Source organism: Odocoileus virginianus, chromosome 20, assembly GCF_023699985.2.
Source record: "Odocoileus virginianus isolate 20LAN1187 ecotype Illinois chromosome 20, Ovbor_1.2, whole genome shotgun sequence".
Taxonomy (NCBI): Eukaryota; Metazoa; Chordata; class Mammalia; order Artiodactyla; family Cervidae; genus Odocoileus; species Odocoileus virginianus.
The window spans coordinates 39,224,452-39,249,659 of NC_069693.1; the positions used below are offsets into that span (position 1 = coordinate 39,224,452).

The 25,208-nt window shown below is 44.5% G+C and overlaps 2 protein-coding genes across 5 annotated transcripts in view; one reads left to right on the top strand and one right to left on the bottom strand.

Moving 5' to 3' along the window:
• Positions 1-1,895: 1,895 nt before the first annotated feature.
• LOC139030024 (uncharacterized) lies at positions 1,896-3,340 on the bottom strand. Its single transcript, XM_070451889.1, has 2 exons — positions 2,250-3,340; positions 1,896-2,028 (listed from the first exon to the last, which is right to left on the bottom strand). The coding sequence occupies exons 1-2, from the start codon at positions 3,338-3,340 to the stop codon at positions 1,896-1,898; spliced, it is 1,224 nt and encodes a 407-aa protein (XP_070307990.1).
• Positions 2,931-25,208, top strand: part of TOX3 (TOX high mobility group box family member 3) — a 117,723-nt gene continuing 95,445 nt past the window's right edge. For 3 of the 4 annotated variants that reach the window (XM_020877498.2, XM_070451305.1, XM_070451307.1), the window contains exon 1: positions 2,932-3,460. In XM_020877498.2, the coding sequence (XP_020733157.2) occupies positions 3,374-3,460 (87 nt within the window). In that variant the 5' untranslated portion in view covers positions 2,932-3,373. Of the gene's footprint in view, positions 3,461-25,208 lie in introns of all 4 variants that reach the window. The other variant, XM_070451306.1, reaches the window with a different exon arrangement.

A 25,208-nucleotide genomic window follows, 5' to 3' on the forward strand; every position in this document is an offset into this window, starting at 1 on the left:
TCTGTCTCTCTTCCCTCCCTCTCTTTCCCTTTCTCCCCCAACTCCTTCTTTCCCTTCTTCCTTCTCACTTTCCTTTCTTAAATGCATATTTACTTATTGCAAACCACCCAAGTACCAAGGGTGGTCCCAGGTTCTTGGGAAACAGCAGTGATCCTGCCTGGGCTCTTGAGCAGCGGTTTCGTCCCCTCCCTGGAACTTTCTTTTAGTATGGATAAACTACTATGGATGCAAATTGGCATATCAGATGGCTTCTCCCCATAGCAGCAGCAGGTATGTCATCAAGGGATTTCCAGGTAACTAGATGCGAATATATGTGTGTATGTAACGTGTGCAGGAGTGTGACTGGTCCACTTCTTCTTTGAGGGCTTTCACATGTATCATTTTGGGCTCTTCCTTCTCATTCACAAGTGCCCAAACAGTGCCCAGCACAGGGGAAGTCACCCAAAAGTAGCTGCTGGGTGCACAGATTATGGACAGTGGCCAAAGTCAGGGGTTGGCATACAGCCTTCCCACATGACTATTTCTGGTCTAGGGATTTTTTTTTTTTCTATTCAAAGTGTCTCAACATACGTATCTTCAGACTCATCAGACAGTTTCTTTTTTCCTCTCTTCTTAATCAAGATCTACACTCAGAACTTTCGCTTACATTACTTCTAAATCATCATCATCTTAAAATATCTACTGACGAAATATTGTTTCCTTCCCCAAAACATCTGCATTGTAACGGGGAGGGGGGTATTAAGAGCAAGCCTTTCTCACAACAATGGCCTGGAGGTGGTACCCCTAGCGCCTGGCATTCCTGCTTCCTGGGAGGCTCCTGGGAGAAGGTTGTCCTGAGTTTCTAGTCTCTACAACGCTATGCTCAATGCCACGCATGCGCTCACATGCAATTCCCAGTCTTGCAGCTAGTGGAGTTTCCAGTGCGCATATTTGTATTCCTGATCCTCGAAGTCTGATTACAGCTTCAGGTTTTGTCTCTCTGTAACTTTGATTATACTTTGCTTCATCCTCTGTAATCAAGCTCAGATTGCTTCGGATGTGTGACAGAACGAGCAGAAGGTGAGGGCTGTGAGTGCGCGAAGAAAAACTCCCCTTCCCAGCCTTTGGGGGCTTCTTTAACAACTATCTGGAAGGAAAAAAAAAAAAAGATTTCTTTTTTGGTACCTCCGCTCAGCAGGCTGCTCCTCTCCTGTGGCCAGATGCTGCCCTCTCCGCCATTGTTAAATACTAATAGTGAAACTTAAAAGATGTACTCTTGCGAGACAACAGGTGGCCACTGCCACCTCGGGCTCTGATTGGTGGAAAAGGCCACAGGCGCCCAGGGGCCCGGAGAAAGGGCCTCCACTTCTGCGTTTCAAGAACCTGCTCAATGGGGTGTTGTCCTGATAATATCTCAGCTCACTGCCAATTTGTGCAACCCGCTGGGCCTTTAGGGAGCGCCGCTGGGTTGTCAACGTTAAATGGAGACTCGGGAGAGGAGACCAAAGCTTTTTCGGGAGGGGGGATTGGAGTCAACCCAGCGACAATGTAAGCAGTTGTTCCTTTCCTGAATACACACCGCTCTCTCACGCAGTCTCCAAACACCTGACTCTGCTAAGAGAAGGGCAGATACACAAACTTTCGCCTAATTGAAGTTTATTTTTTCCTGCTTGGTTTCAGAAAGATAACATTGGGCAAAGGTACAGACATAAGGTGTCACCAAGCCAGGGAGAATAGACGAAACGAAGAGAAAGTCCTGTGATGCTTGTCCGAAAAACTTCAGGCTGTGGGCCAGCAAAGTGTGATCAGGGATGAAAGTGTGAGTGAGCGTCAGCTAAAATATTCGTAAATTTCTCCCTTCCGGTTAGTTTCTAGATAACCAAATTGGGGAGGGGGTCAGATCTCACAGCCTCTCCCTAACGTTCTCGGCTGGTATAAAATCCTTTCCCTTCTGCCAAGGCTGAGGGCCAAACTCTCAAATGAACCCGAAGCAAAGTGGAGGGTAGGGACGTGGTGGTGGGGTGGGGGGGTGGTGGTGGTAAGACGCAGCTTAAAGAAAGAGAAAGAAATGAAGAGGGGCTGGGAGAGTGCAGTGTGAGGAAGTTAATCACCCAGAACCTTTTAGGAAAATAGGGACATTTTCTCTCCGAGAGCAGTGAGTGATCCGCCTAGATCCAGTTACTCAAATGCCTTTCGAATACAAACAAGAGCAAAGAAAACACGAAGAGAAGCGACACGAGCCTGAACCCCGGAGCTTCAGGTCTGCCTACCTGTGAAAGGGCAGGCCCCCACCCCCTCCCCACAGGTGTACCCCGGCTCCCGGCTCTCGGGAGGCAATCGTGCAGGTGACCTGCTGGGTTAGGTACCTCCGAGAGGAAGGGGGCACTCGCAGGGGAAGGTGCAGGGCCGTAGAGGGACCGGGGGACCCACGAGAAAGGAATGGGGACGAGGAGTGGAAACGAGGGAAAGAGCGGTGGTGGGCAGGGAGTGGACGGCGCGTGGCTGCTGCTGACTGTAGCCGGGGGGCCCCGGGCAGCGGTGGTGGGAAAGGGGGCTGGAGGGCCACGCCGGGCACGGGGCTGGCCGAAGTGTCCGAGGGAAGGAGGGGAGCGAGGAGCGCTCCGAGGCAGCGGGGACAAAGAGGACCGGAGAGGGAAGGGGGGCGCGGTGGGAAGAAGAGGGGCCCGGGAGAGGGGGAGGCCGCCGGGCGGGCGACGGGGCGGGTGAGCGCTGCGCGAGGCGCGGGGTGAGCGGCGAGGGGCCGCGCGGGGCAGGGGCTGGCGGGGCGGGGTCCGCGCGCCCGGAGGCGGTCCGGGCCGAGAGCGCACCGGCGGGGCGGGCGGCGCGCCAGCTGCCCGCGGTGGGAGGGGCGGAGCGGCGGCCGCGCGGGGAGGGGACCGGCGGCGGAGGGAGGCAGGAGGGGGAGAAGGAGGGGAGGGGCCGGGCCCCTTGTCTCCGCCGCTCGTCTCCTCAGTCCGCCCGGGGAGGAGGAGGAGGAGCGCGGCCAGCCGCCGCCGCCGCCGCCGCCGCCGTCCCAGCCTCGCCCCGCGCACCTGAACTCGCCGCGCCGTCCCGGGCCCCCGCGCCGCGCCCCGCGCCCCGGGCGCCCGGCCCGCGCGCAGCGCTGCCTCGGTGCCCCGGCGGGGCGCGTCCCCCGGGCCGCCTCCCGCTCTCCCGCGGTTCGCGTGGCCGCGCCTTTGTGTGCGGCGGCCGCGGCTCCCGGGCTCCTTCGGCTCCAGGTCGCTGCGCCCCTCCGGCCCCGCGTCCCGCGCGCCGCCCCCGGGACAACCCCGGCCCGGCGCCCCCCGACGGTGGATCTAGCGGCTTCGAGGAGGCGGGCACCGGCCCCGGCGAGCCCCATTCTCGGCCCCGCGGCCCCGGGCCCGGCTGAGGCATGGATGTGAGGTTCTACCCCGCGGCGGCCGGGGACCCCGCCGGCCTGGACTTCGCGCAGTGCCTGGGGTACTACAGCTACAGCAAGGTGACCGGGCCGGGCGGGGGCCGGGGCGGCGGGGCGGGGGCCAGCTCCATCCCGGGCGCGCCCGGCTCTGCCTGCTGCACTTTTCTATCCCCTCTCCACTCCCTTCCCATTGCGCCTTCGTCTCTGTCCAACTCTCTCGCTCTACTCTTTCTGCCCCTTCCCACCCCCCTTTTTGTCCCTCAGCCTGCGCTCCCCTCTCCCCTCCGCCTCTCCTCCCACTGTCTCTCCCCCCCACCCCCCACTCCAACGACTCTCTTTGGCTGCCCCCAAAGAGGCGAGGAGCAGCCCAAGAACTGCTAGGGGGGACTCGCTTTGTTGTTGTTATTAGTAAACCCGATCGCAGGCTCCCTGAGTTTGGGGTGGAGGGGGGCAACGCAGGAGTCCCCCATCTCGTGGTCTGATGACCTCGCCGCCCCCCTCCCAGTCCTTCTCACCTCCCCCACGCCCCCGAGAGCTGGACTCCAGGCCGCTTAGCGAAGGAAAGGAACTAACTTTTGAGCGTGCCCTGGATGGGGGGAGAAGGGGGCCGGGAAGTGTTGGGATCCCCGCAGGTGGCCTTTGCTGCCCTCTCGCTGGGTCACTTTGGACCACGCAACGGAGGGGCCGCTCTTGCCGGGTTAGCGCCAGTGGCTTCTCATCTTTCGTTTTCTGGGGAGGGGTAAATTTGGCATTTCGGGGAGATCAGGGTTGGAGACCTCCACACTACGCCCTGGATCACCCCACCTCCTCCACCTCCCCCTGCGCCAACTTTGAGGACCGAGCATTTCAGGTGGCCGAAGGTGGATCTCTCGGAAGGGCGGCTGGTGCCGCGCGCAGCGGCGAGTCCGTGCGAGAGCCGGAGTCCTTGGGCCAGGGCAGCGCGGACTCGCGTTCTCCGTCCTTCCTGAAGCCCCCAAGGCCAAGCTTTGGAGGAAACATCACCCCGAGGGCGATATTCAGAGAAAGAGCTGTGCCTTTTGAATGTGGTTTTTCTTTCTCCTTCCCCACCCCTGCTCCTCCCTCCCCCTCCCCTTTTTTCTTTCAAATCGCAGTTTGTTTATGATTGCTTGGATAACAGAGGAGGAAATAAAGAGCCTGCAGAAAGAAAGGTGCTATACAAAACTAATGAGTACATAGCAGGAAGAAGGGGAATTGTATCTAGAGGGAGGGACGGTTTGCAGTGCCCCGTGGCTGATGGAGGCTTCTGTTCTTTTCTATTTGTTTATACTCCCAACCGATCGCAACTCCAGTGCTGAAGTTTGTGAAAGACCATCGAGGTTTCTCTCCCTCACCCTTGTCCCTGTGGCATCGTCGTCCAGCTCTGCTCCTGGCACTGAGGGGCCTCCCAGCAAGTATAGAAGGAAGGGACATTATTCAGTGTTTTTTACCCTTTGGTGTTGGGAGGGCGAGGAGAGGGGCATTCATGCTCTCCAAATTCCTGAGCTTTGAAAGAGAAGCAACTAAAAAGCCCACCGAGGTAGCCAGAGTTACCGTTTAGTTTCTGTCCTCTGACTTTGGATTTACTCAGGTTATTAAATGCTTTAAAAAGTCCCCCATGTATGCTCAGTTAGGGACTCAGGCAGCCTAATTAAGTATGTAGTGTATCTGAGAATCCACCTAATTGTTCCAGTGGGGTATTATTTGTCTCCTTACAACTTAGCCTTGTGTATGCAAGCCTTGTCTAACTGGGCAGGCTCTTATTTTTGGAAGCCATTACCTTTCCTAATGTAACTACTTCTTTCTCTGATTTAAGATCAGCAACCCTCCAATGACACCAAAATAGAAACCTTTTGTACTAATCCAGTCACTGCAATGCGTGGCAAATCTCTGTTCACTAGAATCCCAAGGGTACTTCAAGGGACCAGAGGAAATTGTGGGTGTTTTGTGTGTGTCTCTTTTTATTTTTTGAGAAAGGCTATTTGGAGTCAATTTAAACTCAGAACATTATTTATTTCAGGGAGGGTCTAGAAAGCTTAAAAACAGACAATATTTATTGAAATGCTAGTTCAACTTCAGGAGTAGGGACGCAAGGTGGATTGCTGTCATATTTTCTTAATGCAGCTATTTGCCTGAAATAACTCGGTTTCATAGTAATTTTGCAATCTGTCATCTTAAGTGCACTGTGTACCCAACTTATGAAAGTTAGCGCTTGATATTGGTACAAATCAGATTGTACTTATTTTAAGGGATGTTTGCATTTCATTCTTTGCAGGTAAAAATACAAAAATCTTTAAATTGAGCCATGATACTATATTTTCCTACTCTTCATTTCATAAGTGAACAACTCAACTCTATTCCCTGTAATTTTTCTTTATGGAGAGAATGAAGTAGATGAGGAAGTATTAACTTCATGGGTATAAAACAGCAAGTGCTAATTAAAGGTTTATAGCACTTTGTTTCATAGCTAACTTGTGTGTCTGAAGTGGCGTTATTCAGTACAGATTTATATTGAAAATGTAAAAACTAGCAGACAAAGACATGCATTTATTTTATTTGAAAATACCTGTAATTATTAATCTCCAAAGACTTTAACTGTTAATCATATATATTATCTTTCTGGATGGGAAATGGTGGCTTTCTAAGAAAGTCTGTTTCTGCCCTTTCTTGTTTTAACGACCATCTGGGAAACTTTAGAAGAAATACAGAGCCCTCTGCTCCAGGCTTAACAAGTGCAAAGTTAGCGCTTATCTTTAAATTTATTTACAAACCGTGAATAATAGGGTTTCATTCATTTCTATCTTTAACAAATGACCAGAGTCCTTTGTATAAATTATATCATGTGCATTATCTTTACATTCTGTGAGTATATGGATCCTTTTTAAATGTCAGGATCATGAAAGTGTGTAACTTTGTCTATGGAGAATGGATGAAAGAGTTTTGAGGGTTCAAAAGTCATCGCAAGTAGGAGAATAACTTCAAATAAAATATAGCCAGGATCATTAAAATCAGTTAATAATTCATGAACCAGCCACTGATGTATAAACTTAAAGCCATCTCTATTTCCTCAGGGCTAATTTCCATTTTAATTTCAAGTGGAAAATCTACTGTTTGAGCATTTCTTTTTCTGATGCAGCTAACAAATTAAACTAACACCTATATATATGTTTTTGAAAAAGGCCTTATCTTACTCAAGTGAGTTAATGACCCATTGTCTATATACCTGGATTTTTTTCTTTCCCCGGGTTCAATTTGTCTTCACCAGTAAGAAGATAATATGCAACATATCCATCAGCATGTAGTGCTCAGATGTCTGTTCCCCCTAAATAAACTATTTTATTTTATGTGGGTGTAAGCAAGATAAAATCACACTGTGGGTTAATAATGAACTTGGACTCAACTCTAGTTACTTTTCTAAATGTTCTTAGGGCTTCCTCACCCCCTTTCAAAATACCGCTATTGACTTCTTACCCTATATAGAATGGTCCTAACTGTTGTAACTCTATCAGTCCCAAACATTCCTTTCTAATTACTATATGTGTTATTGATCGCTCTGCTTAATTAAGACGCTCTGATGTGAACTCTTTTCCTCCACCTCATGGGCCTCTACCTTAACTAGCTTGAAGAGTAGGAAGACCTGAAGGGTGATTTGTCATTGGTCTATATCAGTGGAGACCATGGTTTAAATTGGGAACATATTGAGCGGGGAGGGGCGTGTGACTGAAACTCTCTTTAAGTTAATATCTTGCACGAGCATAAGAACTCATAATTTCATTTATAGGTTCTAGAGTATGGGAGTATTGAACTTTGAGAGCAGATTGAGAGATTTTTCATGTCAGGTATTTAAATAAGATGTGGAAACCACATTGTGAAAGAAATAAAATGTTTCTAAGGACCTTAAAGCAGGGGTCATAAACTCAAAATGTCTATAGGGACATCTGGTTAACCTTCATGAAGCCAGGTGTTGTGGTTAAGTGGAGAACATGCCCCATTGAAAGGGGGTGCCTTGCTCAGCATTATTAGATTTTTGTCATGCCAACTTTTGACCCAGTATCTCCATTTCTGCATTTCATTTTTTTTTCAAGAGAATGATAATCTGGGTTTTTATGGGAAATAGCCTGAATTTTAAATATTGCAAATTAACAATTGAAATCATTATGTAGTACTCTCAACATATGCTCAGCCTTTGTCTTGACAAACTCATAGGCAGATGAGAATTCAAAAAATCATTTTTTTAGTAAGTCATTTCTAGTTTATGTTCAACTGTGTGGGCAGTTCTACTGCACTGTTCACCTACATGGATTGTTCATTTGAGTGAGTGGAACTACACTTTCAGTGTAGTTCTAATCTAATCATTTGGATTCTATCATTTGTTACTTTTATCGCCTCAAACCAATGGAATAGTTGTTATAGACCAGGATTTGGCAAACTGTATCCTGCAGGTTACATCTGGCCCCCTGACTGTTCTGGTATGGTCTACAAGTTAAGGTTGGTCTTTGCATTTTTAAATGGTTGAAAGAATTTGAAAGAAGTATAATATTGGGTTGGCCAAAAGTTCGTTCGGGTTTTAAGTAAGTTGGCACAGAAAGTCCCAAGTGAACTTTTTGGCCAACCCAATATTTTGTGACTGTGAAAACTACATGAAATTGACTTTTGTGTTCCATAAATAAAGTTTTATTGAAACACAGCCCCACTCATTTGTTTACATCTTGTCTGGGAGGCGGGCTGCTTTCATGCCACAGTGGCAGATTTGAGTCATGGTGACAAAGACTGCATGGCTTGCAAAGCCTGAAACATTTGCTGTTTGCCACTTTATAGAGAAAGGTTGCCAACCCCTGTTCTAGATAATTAGTCCACTGATGGTGCCATAATCTTCCTGTGTTCTAAGCCAAGGCAGTAGAAAGAAAATCAAGCTGGTCTAACTGGAAAGATGTCTATCTCAGAGAATGTTTCTGGAAATGTTTCTAGAACAGTGGATTCTCAGCCCTGGCTTCAGTCATGGTTATGTAGGAGGAGGCTTGTAGAAGATACTGAAACTCAGCCTTACCCTAGACTAGGTCAATAAGAATCTCTGGGAATGCGATCTAGGCAGCAGTGTTTAAAAGCTCCTCAGGTGATTCTAATGTGCAGCCATGGTTGGAAACTTTGTTTTAGGCTGAGGATCCTGGAGTGAGTAGTGTCAAGGGGCAGTAAAACTGGGTATGAAGTTTGTGATTGCTATAAAGAAGATAAGACCTAGGGCAGAATGGTTGGTTCCAGGTTGGCACTCAGGGTCTTTTGAGGACCTTGGCAATGCCTCAGTCCTATTGATCTGGGCTCCCCTCTACATCCTCCATTTAATATAATATGATGTGATACCATATCTGAGTTGCTGTTGGTGAGGTGGCTTGTGTTTTTATTTTGTAGGCATTTAATTAAGCATCTATTGTTTTAATTTTGTAGTGTGTGTCTGTGTGCACATGTGCATACACATGCCTGTGTGTGCTGTGTGGCCAATTATTTTTTTCTCATATTTTGAACATTTTTATAGGCCCCCAAGAGGCTTGGAGTTCTAGGTGTCCAGTCTGGTGACTAATGAATAAAGTGATCTTGTTGACAGTAACTAGATGTCCATGACCCTCCCCCTGCCCCCGCATTTTGCCATCCCAAACAGTGGAGTGTTGATGAGAACCTTGTGCTCTGTGGAGCCTAACATAGTTAGCCAAAGAGTATTAATTTCAGTCATTTCAGGTGAAGTCAATGGTTATCTGTGGCCACAGCATTCAAAGTATGTGTGGATATTGCAAGAACTTTCTACTCCAGGTCACAAACTGTCAGGGGAATGCTGAATCCCCTTGAGGACTTGTTTTGTTTACTTTGCACCAGTGTTTTTTAAAAATAAATGAGTTGTATGCTTCTAAAAATCTTTGCATGTAAATCTGGATTTCCAGCTTTTCCCTCCTCATAAATTTGGCAGTCCTAGACCTGTACCCTCTTGTGGCATCATCTCCTGTTACCCTGATTCAGACGACCGTGCATCCCACCATTCACCATGGTCCTCTCCTGTCGCTCTCCCTCATAGTTAGACCTCTGTAAACCTCTGAGGTCCCAGGAGGCTTCAAGTTTGAAAACTTTGATTAGAAAGAGATGAAATTAAGCGAGCATCAGATGATGTCCAGACCTAGTGAAACGAGGTCGCTGTCATTTGAGAAGTGTTCCTTATGGTATGCAGGAGAGTGGATTCAATGGGAAAGAGTAATTTGTGATCATATTACAGAGCAGTGTTTCTCAAACTTTAGCATATACGGTGATCACCTAGAATGCTTTTTATAACACAGACTGTTGGACTTTACCCCTAGAGATTCTGAATCATCGGTTTGGGGTGGGGCTCCCAGGTGATGATGTCATGCTGTAAGTAGCATGGCATGGAGGCTGTTAAGTGGTAAGGGAAAGAGTTTGTTCTGTGTACATTTATCGGTTAGAATGCTTTGGGCTGCAGGGAGCAAAGTGCCCAGCAAACAGTGGCATAAACCATAAGGACACGGGTTTACTTGTAAGTCTTTAGGTGGACCATCTCTGGCTGTTTTGGATGGTTCAGTCACGTCTTCCCTGGTGGCTCAGATGGTAAAGAATCCACCTGCAGTGTGGGAGACCTGGGTTCTATCCCTGGGTTGGGAAGATCCCCTGGAGAAGAACATGGCAACCCACTGCAGTATTCTTGCCTGGAGAGTTCCCATGGACAGAGAAGCCTGGTGGACTACAGCCCACGGGGTCACAAAGAGTTGGACACAACTGAGTGACGAAGCACAGCACAGTCATGTCTTCAAGAAACCTGTTTGTTTTTCTTTTTATTCTGTCATCCTTGGCAGTTTCAACAGTCTCCTCATGGTCACAGGGTGGCTGCTGTAGCTCTTGGCATCACATCCTCACGTCATATCCTCACATGATATCATGCAAAATGAGAAACAGGATAGCAGTGTGGTGGGAGTGGTAGCGAAGGAGCCCTTTCTCCTTCTACACGTCTCTTATGAACACAAAGGGGGGAAAGATAGGGTGGGAGATTGGGATTGATATGTACACACTACTATGTGTAAAATAGGTCGCTAATGAGAACCTGTATAGCACAGGGCCCTCTACTCAGCGCTCTGCGGTGACCTCAATGGGAAGGAAATTCACAAAAGAGGGAATATATGTATACATATTGCTTCCCAGGTGGCTCAGTGGGAAAGAATCTGCCTGCAGTAGATGCAAGAGTCGCAGGTTCGATCCCTGGGTGGGGAGGATCCCCTGGAAAAGGAAATGGCAACCCACTTCAGTGTTTTTGCCTGAAAAATTCCATGGACAGAGGAACCTGGTGGGTAGGCTACAGTCCATGGGGTCACAAAGAATCAGACATAATTGAGCACGCATCACATACTATGGCTGATTCACTTTGCTGTTCACCAGAAACTAGTACAACATTGTAAAGCAACTATATTCCAATAAAATTTTTTTTTAAAAAAGAAAGCTTTCTTGATAACAGTTCCACTAGACTCTTTTGACTTATTGATCAGAAATGGATCACATGTCCACCCTAGACCCGTCATTGACAAAGAGATTGCTGTGATCAGCTTCAACCAATCCCATGTCATCCATCCCCTGGGGCTGGGCACTTGTCACATGAGCATAATGAATGCTTTGCTCTGTTAACAAGGAGGAAGGCTGTTGGAAAGACACCCGCGTCTCCTATGGGGCACATCTGAACAATTTTGAGAGGACTGGCGGTGGGGGTGGGATTGCCCTGTGTGAAGACGGCTCTGACGTTTTCGTGTGGGACCTGACAAGAGGTTGTGAGGGTGGGGGCAGAGGGGAAAGATTTGAACTAAGGAGAGGTGGGTATGGATGTGAAGGAGAGGAGGGCAGGGAACAGAGCATCTCTGTAGCTTAGGAAGGGGAAAAGGAAGCAGAGTGTTTGAACTTGGGACCTGCGTGAACGTTGACCTCAAACAGAGGCAGAGAGGCCAAAGGAAAAGCTGGTGTTGAAGGACAGATAAAGCTGATTGAGGATGTTTTGCTGGAACATTCCCACAGAGATATCAAGTAGGTGCCCTGGAACCTACCAGTGCCCTGGAACTCAAGAGAGAGAAGTCGGGGCTGAAGGACCAAAGTCGGGGTCTTCCTCTGCATGATAAAGGGCTGGAAACAGAAATGACGACTCTAAGTGTAAGGAGACAGGGGTGGCAAGGATATATGCTTAATCAAGAGGGTTGGCTGATGTGGTGTTTGTTAACCCAGCTTCCCAGTTAGGGAGGTAGTATTTTAGGACATGGCATGTGAAACTCAGAAAATTTGGAAATCTTAGTGTACCATTACAGCTATGATACAAAAAAGGAGTGTGTGTGTGTCTGTGTGTGTGGGTGTGTGACAGTATATCTTTTCTATCTTAACAGTCATTTGGAAAGAAGCATTCTTAAATAGTGGTCATCAACTGGGAATGATGCAAAATTTGTAACACTTCATGTTATAACCACGTCAGCCAACCTGCAAATTAATTAAAATATTTCATGTGTTTTTCTTAATATAAGAGGTACAAGTTCAAATTGGATTTTGTGATGTGTTAATGATGGCATTAGTATTTTAGAGAATCTGTTTTGAGTGTGGTTAATGAGGAAAGACAGGATTTCAGCTAAGTATGCTTATAAATTCAGTATATTTTACAGGTGGATTCAGCACTCTTTGAAAAACTGTTAAAATATAAGAAACAGGCTTTTATTCAAGGTCTGCATGAGCTTCTGACAGATTTTATTTTCTCTCTCTGTAGTAGATCATTTTATGTTCTTTGTTTCCTAGGTTTGTATCTTAATCCCTTCCTTTGGGAGGCCGTGTTCTTTTAAATATGTTCCATGCTTGTGTAAAACACATGAGCCATTGGAAAATGGCCCTTCTTGTAGGACTAACATTCTGTCTTTAATCTTAATTTAATTGTACTTTGTTTATAAAAGAATACTTTTCATGTCTTCATAATCCTGAAGTTAAACAAATTGGCCAATATCAAGAAGTGTTTGGATTTCATTCTAAATACTATCTGAATGATGTAGATTCATTCTTTTGGAGGAACTAGATTTTAAGGTGGGCCCTTCTATTCCAGGGCTTGCAAGTTTAATGTGGCCTTTGCTACACTGGCTATAAATTGTTTATATAAAAGAATTATGTTAAATATTGTAACGGAAGTGAGTTCTTAACATATGTTAAATTGATATAGTAGAACTACACCATATTATGAGTTTTTCCAGCAGTTTCTACAGCTAATTTGTAATAAGCAAGGGATTTTGATGTGTCATAGAATAACAAAAGTTTTCCACTTTCTTTTAAAAATCTTCTAGATATAGGAAGTAGAAGTCCCAAATGCTTACCTGCTAGAAAACTTTTATTAAATATGTATATTTGACTTGAAACTTTTTTTTTTGGAAAAAGGATGAGTTAAATTTAGAACTATTGAGTGCTCATAAAGAATACTAGTAGATCTCTTTGCTAATCTTTTATGCTTGTCTTCGGGCTTCCCAGATGGTGCTTGTGGTAAAGAATCTGCCTGCCATTGCTGGAGATGTAAAAGACACAGGTTCAACCCCTGGGTCAAGAAGATTCTCTGGAGGAGGGCATGGCAACCCACTCCAGTATTCTTTCCTGGAGAATCCCATGAGGAGCCTGGTGGGCTATTGTCCATATGATTGCAAAGAGTCAGACATGACTGAAGCAGCTTAGCATTCGCGCATTCCTGTCTTCAGGGAGAAACTCAACTCTTATTATTTGGCTTACTCAAAAAATTCTAACAGTGTTTAATGGAGAAGCCATTAAAACTGTTGTACAGGTAAAACTTATTTTGAACCTAAGTAGGGAAAATCCTCAAACTGAGTTAAATAGAAAAAGAGTTGGAAGTTTTGCTTTAGGCATAGCTGGATCCAGGTGTCACAAAGGTATGCTGTCAAGACTCTTATATTAGCTGTGTTTTCATCTGTTTGGCTTCTTTCTCAGTCAGGTTATACTCAGATGGTGGGAAGATGTCCAGTAACAGCTGCAAGTCACATCTGCACAGCCTTCCCCAAAGGGAACGATTCTCTTCCTCACTTGTCTTAGTACCTCGGGTCCATCAAGTCTCATTGGATGGAATTGGGTCATGTGCCCAGGACCAGTGTCACATACGCATTTTAGAATCAGAGATTCATACTGGCAGCCCCCCTAGAAACCAGATGAGCCAAGAGTCGGGAGCAATGGTATTTCAGAGGGGCAGCAAACCCCTGACATCACAGTGAAAGGAAGTGGATGTATGGTATTAAAAAAAGGGGAAAAAATTCATTTAAACTGCTAAATGAAGTGAAACTTGATGGTTTTGAAGATTTTTAAAGATTTGAGTTGTTCATATTTCTTGTTCTTTGTGGAAACCAGAAATAGCCTGTGCCTATTCAATGCAGGTATCATCATTGTTACTTATTATGCATTTATTAGGAATGCACTTCTTATGAGGGCCTATTAGATGTGGTCTGCCTTTGAGAAACATCTGGTTTGGTGGGAGAGCAGGTGTTTATATGTGAGTGTTCAGGAAATACGGGTGTTTGTGTGGTTATGTCAGTATGGGTACATGGGGAGATGTTCTAGACAGAAGTCAATGGTTGGTTTGGTAAAAGTGTTCCAGAAATGGTCAAGGAAGGGGAAACTTTGATGCAGGTAAAGAAGAACCTGTGAGTTAGGGTTTGCTTGCAAGTAAAAGGAAAAAAAACCTTAGGGTCACTCCTCCCTGGTAATTAAAAGACGCTTGCTCCTTGGAAGAAAAGTTATGACAAAGCTAGACAGCATATAAAAAACAGAGACATTACTTTGCTGACAAAGGTCCATACAGTCAAAGCTATGGTTTTTCCAGTAGTCATGTACAGATGTGAGAATTGGACCATAAAGAAGGCTGAGCACTGAAGAATTGCTGCTTTTGAACTGTGGTATTGGGGAAGACTCTTGAGAGTCCCTTGGACTGCAGGGAGATCAAACCAGTCCGTCCTAAAGGAAATCAGTCCTGAATATTCATTGATAGGCCTGATGCTGAAGCTGAAGCTGAAGCTGAAGCTCCAATACTTTGGCCACCTGATGCGAAGAGCCAACTCATTAGAAAAGACCAGAATGATGGGAAAGATTGAAGTCAGGAGGAGAAGGGGACGATAGAGGATAAGATGGTTGGATGGCATGGCTGACTCAATGGACATGAGTTTGAACAAGCTCCGGGAGATGGTGAAGGACAGGGAAGCCTGGCGTGCACAGTTCATGGGGTTGCAAAGAGTCGGACACGACTGAACACCTGAACAACGACTATGGTTAGTGGTCTCTGCTCTCACTGCTGGGGGCCTGGATTTGACCCCTGGTCAAGGAAATAAAATCTCCACAAGCATGAGGTATGGCCAAAATATAAAACAAAACAAGCAAAACACAGAACCTCAAAAAACCACTTGAGAAGCAGTGGCTTGAATGAGGTAGATTTTCTCTTGTCCCTAATGAAGACCAGAGGTAAGTAGCACAGGGCTGCTCTGGGGGCTTCCTAAACATCTGGGACCCAAGCTTACCTCCAGCTTTCACGTGCCCCTTGTCCTTACGGTTCCAGGTAGAGGGCCACTCATCTTCACGGTCCAACCAGCAGGAAGGAAATGCGGTCAAGGGAGGCTTCCAGAGGCTGCCACAGGACCCTTGCTTATTCCTCACTGGCCAGAGCTGAGACACAAGGCCACACCTATCAGTGCAAGTTTGTGGCTGGCCGTGTGCCCAGGCAGACACGCAGTTACTGCGGAAGCAGGCCTGAGTGCCTGTGAGTGTGGTCTGAGGAACCCTTTCCGGTTACCTCCAAGTACAAACGGTGATGCTATATTTTACTTCATTCAATATTTTAGCTTTTATTTGCCCCTTAGAGGGTCCTCTTTTAGTGAAAGAGATACACCATGCTATCTTTTCAATCCTTTCTTCAGCTTTGGGGTTTTATTTTGGGCCAGCTTAAAATACACCATGTTTGATCTTCTTTGCAGGAGCGGCAAATTCTTTGTCCTGATGTTAATTGATTACCTATATTTTAGGTCCAAATTTCTTTTCTTTTTGAACTACCTCTTGAATTTTTACACTGTCATTTCTCAAGTCCAAACTCTGAGTTTTATGCAGAAGTCAATCTTTAGTTGTGCTTTTAAATGAGATTGTTTTTCAGTGGACATGTTTCCTCTTCGATCAAACCCAGCTTACTTCTGACTCATCATATCCATATGTCCACCGAATCTTCTTCCCCAGAACCCTGTGGTTCTCTTTGCCCTTTCTCCTCACTTAACCCCCTGGTCCCTTTAGTTAACCTTTGACCGCTGCAAAGCCAAGGCATCCTTCCCCGCCATGCCTCCTCAGCCACCTCCCCTTTTGCTGTGTAGGCTTTGTCAGCCTTTGGTCAACCCCATTTCTCAACTTTAGGGTAACTGAGAACTGAGGCCATTTATCCTACTAAAAATTAAAACTGTCTGAGTGTACCTGAGTCCTTTTGTTCATCTGTTTATTCTCTTGGACATTTTCCAAATGCAGAGCCCAAGGGCTCCCCACTCTTTTCAAGTCAGAGTCAATCTTCGAAGTGAACTCTCAGCTTTCACTTCACAGGAACGTTGATATTATCTGCTGGGAATCGCTCTATTGTCATCCTCACTTGTGTAGGAACCATGTCTCTCTTTCATCCAGACCCAGAGGAGAGCAGTTTCTACTCTTTGGGAGAAATCCCCACCATCCCACCCCACCCCCGTAACAATGTCACTCCTTTTCTGACTGTTAAATATTCTTGATTCTGCAGAAAACTCCCGTCTTTCCTGTCTGGTTCCTGTCCACTTTCAAATGTGCCCAGATGTCCTCTGACCTCCACTCCATGCACTTCAGATTTTTTTCATCTTCAGTTTGTTGAGGGCCACCTCACTGGTCGCAATTTTGGCTGTCTCCTCATGGGCTTCCCTTGTGGCTCAGATGGTAAAGAATCTGCCTGCAATGCAGGAGACCTGGGTTCGATCCCTGGGTGGGGAAGATCTCCTGGAGAAGGGAATGGCTACCCACTCCAGTATTCTGGCCCAGAAAATTCCATGGATGGAGAAGACTGGAGGGCTACAATCCATGGGGTTGCAAAGAGTCAGACATGACTGAGCAACTAACACACACACATTATAACATGTGTCACAGTTTCTTTCAACTCACTTTTCTCCCTTACATAAATTAATGGTAAATGAAGACTATCACCAGTGGAAAACCCTATCACTTCCCAGACTTAGAGGAAAATCCTAAAGATAAACACCAGGGGAGTAAACAGTATTCTGGAAAGCTTACTGGAGACCTTGCTGGCCTCAGGCTCTGCTGTCTGTTTGTTGAAAAGGGGGATTTGCAAGTGTTAGGGAGGTGTGGAAGCTGTGACAGCACGGAACTGAGATGCTGCCTTTGATTTTATCTGGGGTCTTGAAAGGGAGTTCAAAACAGGACTTTCTCAAGATGTAATTAAACATTCTTTCTTCCTTGTCTGTGGATCTCGAAGAGCAGTGCTTCTCAAACTGAGATGTGCATGCAGGTCAGCTGGGGGTTGGGATAAAAGGCAGATCAGTGGGTTGAGGGGTGCTGGAGGGTTGGCATTGCTAACCTGTTGCTGCTGGGTCCCGGGCACTCTGGTAGTTATGAGTCGAGAAAGGACCATCTTTGTTGACACTTAATCTGACTCTGAGAACCCCTGTTTTTTATCATCTATCTACACCATTGCTCAAACAGGAAATCTCTACCTACAGTTCCATGTCTTTCCTACTCCCCGGCCCTCCTCAACTCACTGCAGTTTGCTTTTGTTCCTCCTTTTATTTATTGACACTGTCTTTTCCCTCTTCTCCTGTGAGCTCTGCCTTGCCCAAGGAGACTTCATTCATTCTTGCAAGAATATGGAGTGCCAACTTTAGGTTAGATCCTACTTTAAGCCCGGGGCTATGATTTTCTGGTGACTCCTTGAGATCTCCTGTCTCTACGCCTACCCTTCTGTCTCCTGTGACCTTCCTTGTCTCTGGTTCCCAAATATGGTATCTTTGGGTACTTCTGCTCTTTTGTCTGCTTTCTCTCCTCTTCCCAGACAGTGGAAATGGCCTCCCCAAACTTGTCTCCTTGCTGTTTTGCCCCTGTATTTTTTTTTCTTCCCACTTCATGTGTAGGTCTTGCTGTTTGCCTTTCACTGTTCTCTCTCTGATATTGTCTGTATCAGATATCTATTGCTGTGTAACAAATTAAACCTTGTGGCTTAAAACAAAAAAAAAAAGGTTTCCCTTGGGATTGTGCAAATCAGCAGCTTAGGCTGGGTCCAGAGGCACAGTTATTCTATTTTTAAATTTATTTATTCTGATTGGAGGATAATTGCTGTACAGTATGGCACAGTTATTCTTATCTTAGCTGGGTTCTCTCATGTGTTTGTGGTTGATGGCAGGTCGGCTAGGAGGCTCTGCTTCTGAAGGTTGGCTGACTGTCTGCTGGGGGTCCTCACTTCTCCAGTGAGTACATGTAGTCTCTACCCTCTGGCAAGCCAAATTATACACAGGAGTCTGGGTGGCAGCATTTTAAGAAGTTCAAAGAACCCTTGAGTTCAGGCTCAGAAACTCTTTTCCTTCTTGCACATTCTACTGCTCAAAGCCAGCTTCAATGGGAGAAGTAGATTCCATTTCTTGAAAGGAACTATTGCAAAGTCATATGACAAAGGTGTGTGGATACAGGAAGATGTGGGGCACTTTTTTTTTTTTTTTGCAGTCTGCCCTCCAAGGCCTCAAATCTTCATCTCTGGCTTCATATGCATTTCTCATCTCCTACATGGCAGCTCTCTCTAGAGAGAGCTTCTAAGATATTACCACTTCCCTGTCTACCATCTATTCAAATCCAACATAAGCCATATGGCCACCAGCATCCCTCTTCTCCCAAAGCTTCCCTTCACGCTTTCACCATTTCTCTCAGTACCCTCGCCATTTTCAGATACAAAAAATTAATCATGATTACTGGGCCTCTTTCATTCCCTTAGGGCAATAACTCCTCATGTTGTCTTCATCTTTTTTCTCATGCGCTCTTTTGCGTCTATCTTCTTTCTTTCTACTGCCAGCATTCTAGCCCAGGCCTCTGTTATAACCACAGGCTCCTCACCAGCTCTGTATTCTCTAAATCTCTCCCACCTGCAGTTGAGACTGTGTTCCACTTTGGTTTGATCCTCAAAAGGATATTAGTCTAAGCATCATTCTCCTTCTAAAAGCACTTCCAATGGCTCATCTTTGTGTACACCAGTGCTTTCTCAGCCTTGCCACCTCTTTTTGGCCATATCTACATACCACTGATATTAATTATTAAATATTTTGTGGACTTCACTAGCAGTCCAGTGGTTAAGACTTTACCTTCCAGTCCAGGGGGTGTGGGTTTGATCCCTGGTCAGGGAATTAACATCCCACATGCCTTGAGGCCAAAAAACCAAAACATAAGCAATAAAAGCAATATTGTAACAAATTCAATAAAGACTTTATAAATAGCTCACATCAAAAAATTAAAAAAAAATTTTTTTACATTAGCTCACTTTTTATTTTCTGTCACTATTGCATTAGGCATTCTTGTATTGCTTGCAATATAAAAAATTAGCAATACAATAAGTGCAAAACTGTTAATATTTTTTAAATGTTTATATATCAGTTAAATTAATCCATTTATGCATAATAGATATTGGGATTATTGGCCTACTGGCTAAATTGCTTTGTCCTCAACTTGACTTTGAAGACCCTTCATATCTAGTATCAAAGTTAACCACATTGAGGAAAAATAAAATTCCTTAGAAAAGATTATTGAATTATATTAAGGGTCGTTACAGTGGCTGTAGATCAACACCACAAAGTAGGGTTGCCTGTCTTAATATTTTTGTGCATTGCTTAGATATATCAGTTGTTTTGAGCATATTAATTTGAATTAGCTATCTTCCTGGCCCTCAAAGCTCTGTTGTTCATACTTATGTTCTTGGTGGCATAATAGCCTTGTTCTGTCTGCATTAATAATTTTTCAAATATTATCTCCAGTTCTGATTTTGGCTTGACAGGTTTCTGCTGCTAGTGGGCTAAAATTTTGTACTACATATTCCCTTATTTATGGCTTGTCTTAATCCTAGATTCCTAGGAAATACTTTTAGTTGTGATGTATACCACTGTGATCATCTGAAAAACCACCTCATTATTAGACACTTTGAAAACACAGATGCTTGAGCAGATGCGAGATGGGGGGTTGTAGTTGGCACTCACCTGCCCTCCCCATGATTTTTGAACCTGTGTGTTTATTAGGGTAAAACTGCTGGAAGTTCAGGGCAGAAAGCAAGTGAAGGAAAACCAAGTCAGTTTAAAGGAATTCTGATAGGACTTATACGAAAAGTAAGAAGAGTGACAACAGAAGACAAGAGTCTCAACCACAAGAGTGGTTGAGACTGATCCAGAAGAGTTGTATCTAGAGAGACAAAAAAAAAAAAACGATGTCCAGATGTGGGGAGGAAAAAGAAAAGGGCATTTTTTTTTTAAAGAGGCCAATTCAACCTTAAGTTAACTGATAACTTTTGGACTACAGTCAACACCTTATTGCTTGACTACTAAAATTTCCCAGTGAAATGTAACCCACATGTGAGAATTCAACTTTCGGGGAAATGTTTTTCTGATGATAAATTTGGCCATTATACTTAATGGTTGACACAGAATTCTTGTCCTTTAGTTTCCTATCAGAAATGATGCTCTTGATGTTCAATCCTTAGTAAAAACTGTTGTAAGAGATAATATATTTATGGCGAATGGCCTGAAGGAGATGCAGTGCAGCCATTCAACCAGATAACCTAATTTAATGTAAGGCTTCTGCCAGCCTGAGAGCTGCCTGCTCAGGATGATACCCAGTTGTGCACCCCACTCCACAGTTGCCTTCACTGGGTCCTTCTCACACGTCGATTGCACACTCCTAGGGCTTCACTTTGCACGAATAGTAGTTTCATGAATATCCTCTTTTCTGTTCTGTTTAGGCTGTATCCCATTACATATCCCAGTGTCCTCTTTTATGATGTCTTACCAGAGAATCTTCTTAGGTTACTGTACAGGAAAAGCTGGGAAAAAAAAATCACTTAGCTTTAGCTAATAGGTATTATTACATCTTGTTATTCTTATTTATTTGCATTGGCTGCCAAGAAGCTTGGAGTCCAGCATGAAACTTACTCAGTAACTCTCCAGGAGAGTAGAATGTACATTCCGGTCATCTTGGCTTTATTATTTGCTTAATTTTTTTGCCTTGGTTCTTAGAAATATAAACTCTGTCTTAGAATCAATTGTACTTTTAAAAGTCACCCAGCTCTTTTGTGGAGAAAGACAGGTTATGAATAAATACTTAAAATGCTCCTAAGTACAATGAGCGTGTTTATATAGTGTCAAGGATACCTTGCATATCTTTCTACAAGAGAAATTTCCACTTAGGAAATTAAAGTCTACTGGTTATGTCAATATTGTGCAACTGAAAAAAAAAAAAAATCACCAAGCACATCCCTTCCCCTTTTGGTCTTTTTATAAGGACGAGTCTAATTCTCAACTTAAAATGCTTGCTAGAATTCGTCTCTTTTAGGATATTTTCCCCAGAGTTAGGGAATTTATTGAAATGATGAGAACAGAGAAATTGGGATCGTGCCCGAGCATTCAAATCTATCAGTCAAAGATTTCCTCTAATTCCTATATGTTCACATTACGCCATCATCAGCATTTATCTTGGGCTTCCCTGGTAGCTCAGCTGGCAAAGAACCTGCCTGTAATTGAGTAGATGTGGTTTTAATTTTACCTGAAGACTGTGCTAAGATTACACCAGCATTGGGAGTCCATTGGACCAGTTGTCAAGTGGTGACTGGTCCTCACATACATTCCAGGACCCACGAGTTGGCTCCCTCGTAGTTGGAAAACATTTCTGCGCACACCCAGGGTGTTTGATCTTTGAGAAAGTGCTGCTGTCTTGGTTCTGGGAAGCCTGCCCGGTGCCACGTGAGCTCTGCCCAAATTAAGAGAAGCAGTTAACCTCTTGTAAAACCAGCCACCCTCTTAGATTGCTTTAAAGTGACTCATGGCAATGCAGATGTACTTTACCATTGTCTTGGGGCCACTGTTTTGTTTAATCAGCTTCCTGAAAAGTGGAAAACTTTATTTTGGTAACTTTGGAAAGCAGCCTGACTCACTCCTCCTTCAGTTGTTTATCTAAGGTTGGCCCAAGAGTTCTAATGGATTTTAATGACTCTGAATATCGAGCAGTTGGCAGGCTGGCAGGGTGTGGGGGCAGAGGCCCAGTTGGAGCCACTTTCCACTATGTGTGGGCTCTATGATCTCCCGCACATTTGTGAGCCTCATCTCTAAAATGGTAATTCTGCTCTGTTGGGTGGTAGACAGACACTGGTGAACAAAACAGAGAAATCCTGCTCATAAGACTTCCATTTTAGAGACTTCTAGACCCACCTGCTACATGGGATTGTTGTATATAATAAATAAGCTTCTTGTTGTTGTTCAGTTGCTAAATCATGTCCAATTCTTTTGTGATCCTGTGGACTACAGCCCACCAGACTCCTCTGTCCATGGGATTTTCCAGGCAAGAATACCGGAGTGAGCTGCCATTTCCTTCTCCCGGGGATCTTTCAAACTCAGGGCTCGAACCCCGTCTCCTGCAATGGTGGGCGGATTGTTTATCACTGAGCCACCTGGGAAGCCCATAAATAAATATACTTTGTAGAAATTAATGACAGCATTTATAACATAGGGTTGTTGTAAATATTGACTGTAGCTCTTTGTATACCAAGGGCTTCATTATTGTTAGCTATTATCATCATTAGGGCTTCCCAGGTGGCACAGTGGTAAAGAATCTGCCTGCCAATGCATGAGACACAGGTTCAATTCCTGGGTTGGGAAGATCCCCTGGAGGAGGAAATGGCAACCCACTCCAGTATTCTTGCCTGGAAAAGTCCATGGACAGAGGAGACTGGCAGGCTATGGTCCATGGGGTCACAAAGAGTCGGACACAACTAAGCCCCATGCATGGTACAGTAATTATCATCATTATTATTCTATGGTATTATTTTTCACCTGAGATCAGGTGAATTTCTTCAGCTGCGGAGAGATTGCTGAACAAAGACTGTGGCAGAAGGATCTTGCCCCGGAATATCAAATATATGAACGGAACTGTTTGGAGGACTTTACACCTTAAACATTGATAGATGGATCCTGTTTTCTTTGCTTAATGTATAACTAGATCAGGGTTTCTCAACCTTAGCACTATTGATGTTTGGGGCCAGATAATTCTTTGTTTTGGAGCTTTTTCATATATTATTGGGTGTTAGCAGCAACCCTGGCCTCTAGCCACTAGATGCCTATAGTACCTCCAGTAAAAGAAATGTCTCTCAACTTGGCCGAATGTTCTTTGGGGGGCAGAATTGCCCCTGGTCGGGAACCGCTGAGCTAGAGAAGTATTTTGGAAAACTTTCTTGTTTTATCATTTAGAAAGTGCTAACTGGGATGAATTACTCTTTCGTTACAAAGGGCATTTATCTAAATATAGGGCAGATTTTTCTCTAGGGCCTAATGGAGCTAAAAGGAGGCTCCATTACTGTGTGTGCCTCAGAATAGCTAAGAAGGCCAGTGTCTGTTTTGGGGAGTCACCAGGGAAGGAAGTCCCGGGACCAGGTAAGAGAATCAACAGCCGCCTTTGCATCTGGCAACTGTTTTCTTTTTCTTCCTCTCTCTTTCTGTTTGGGGATCTCTCTGGGTTAATAGAAAAAACTTTTGAATTTGCAAAGCTATGTGATAGAGTAGATTGAGAAGAGAAGGTCTGTGTTCACTAGACGGGATAATTGTTTATGAACTTGGGACTTGGCTCAGTTAGGGTCCACCTGTGTCTCTAGACACTTGAATTAAGTCAGTCACAAAGCTATCTGTAGTGAATTGTTAAAATACCACCAATGACTGGTTCTATGCAGTGATTACATTAAATAACAGATATGATCTGGATATCAAGGATTTCTGCTTCTCATCCCATTTCTTCTAATTTGAGGGACACATTCAAGTTGATTATTTCCTGTGTTTGGTCATTTCCAGTTTATCTGCTAGTTGTTATTATTCTTTTTAGGTTTGAGTCACATGAATCCCAAACTCAGAAATCTTTTCTTCATTCATCCCTCAAATATTTGGTAGTGACTATGCCATATAGCAGCAGTCCCCAACATTTTTGGCACCAGGGATCAGTTTTCTGGAAGACAATTTTTCCGCAGACTGGGGGGATTCGAGTGATGGGGAGTGGCTGTAAATACAGATGAAGCTTCACTCACTCTCCCACTGCTCACCTCCTGCTGTGAGGCCCAGGTCCTAACAGGCAATGGACCAGTACCCATCAGGTTTTGGGGCCCCTGCTGTATGGTGCATAGATGCTTAAGAAATAGTTTCACCTTTCTACATGGTGACCTTCATGTCTGTCAGTCTTGATTGTCTGTGCTCAGAACTCATCCCTGTGTCTGGTGCGCAGGAAAATCTCAATTTATAACTAGTTGAAATGTTTTATGCTAATAGTTAAGGTCCCTTGTTTAAAGATTCTGTAGACTGATTACGCATTCCTTGAACAATTGATAGGATGTCTTAAGGAACCTGTAGCAATGTGTTCAAAAGAACAAATTCCAAGAACATGTACTGTGGCAGTCCAGCATTTTCCAAGCAATAAATTGCAAAGCCTACCTGGCTGATCCTTCCCAGAGCAGTCGTCACCATGACCCTTCCCTCTCTATCATGCTTGGAATTCCCAAAGGGAAGGGGGTAGTGCTGCAGACAACAATGTGCCCTCTTGGGCTCTGATCAGGGTTTTATTGTCAGGAAATCCCCCTTTTCAGGGACTTCATTGTCTGCATCCTCTAACCAGCCCTCCTCTAAACCGCCCCCCTATCCCCTACCAGCCAACAGATTTCAAGGCTTTATGGAAATGAAAAGTTGCTCTTCTTCACAAAGAAAGATTGGGGGAGATAAAGTGATTAACACTTATTTTGTTCAGGAATCCATCCGAGCCACCATCCTTGAACACTCATTTGGCTTGTTGGAAGGGTAATCTCTTTCAGAAACATTGGACAGAATTGACCAATTCATTATGTATGTAAGTCTGCTTAAGAATGTTTAATTCAGTGAGTCCTCATCTCCAGGCTTCGTAATCTCCTGCCTTGGCTATTCTGTTTTCTTTGAGTTTATGCAACTCATTTCTCCCTTGGTTATTGAATCTTTCCCTGGACATTCCAGACATGGTAGAATCTCAATGAATAGATGGATGGGGGTGGGGAATTCCACACTCTTTTAGTTAGTTGTCGATGACGGAATTGTTCTGGGGTAATTAAACTTGGACAACTACAAACTTGAAAAAAGTATGAGAATACTTAAGCCAATGGAAATGTTGGAGCATGCCTCAGAGGCAGCAGTAGCTTATAAAATGTAGCTACTTTGGCCAATATGGCAGAAGCTCCTGGAGAGCCAATTCTGGAAGATCTAAAGAAAAACAAGTGAACATTTAGTTCTTTATGGGCAGACCAGTGTTTTTGCTATTTAAAGAGAGGAACAATTCAATTGTGGGTATCTTTCAGTGGGATATATATACATATATATATGTGTATATATATGTATATATATATATTTTTAACTCATTTACTCTTCCTTTTGGGTTTACCTAGCAGGTTTATGTTATAAATTAATGCAGTATTAATACTTATAACAGGGAAGGGAGGGAGTGGGGAAAATAAAAAAATTGGGCAACATTGAAAGGGCGTGTGTGT

Excerpts from the sequence above, each read along its gene's own strand:
- LOC139030024 (XM_070451889.1), bottom strand. The coding sequence starts at position 3,340 with ATGGGGCTCGCCGGGGCCGGTGCCCGCCTCCTCGAAGCCGCTAGATCC. Across the intron at positions 2,029-2,249 it reads GGGGGCCTGCCCTTTCACAG|CTGCGTCTTACCACCACCAC; the intron begins GTAGGCAGACCT and ends TCTTTCTTTAAG.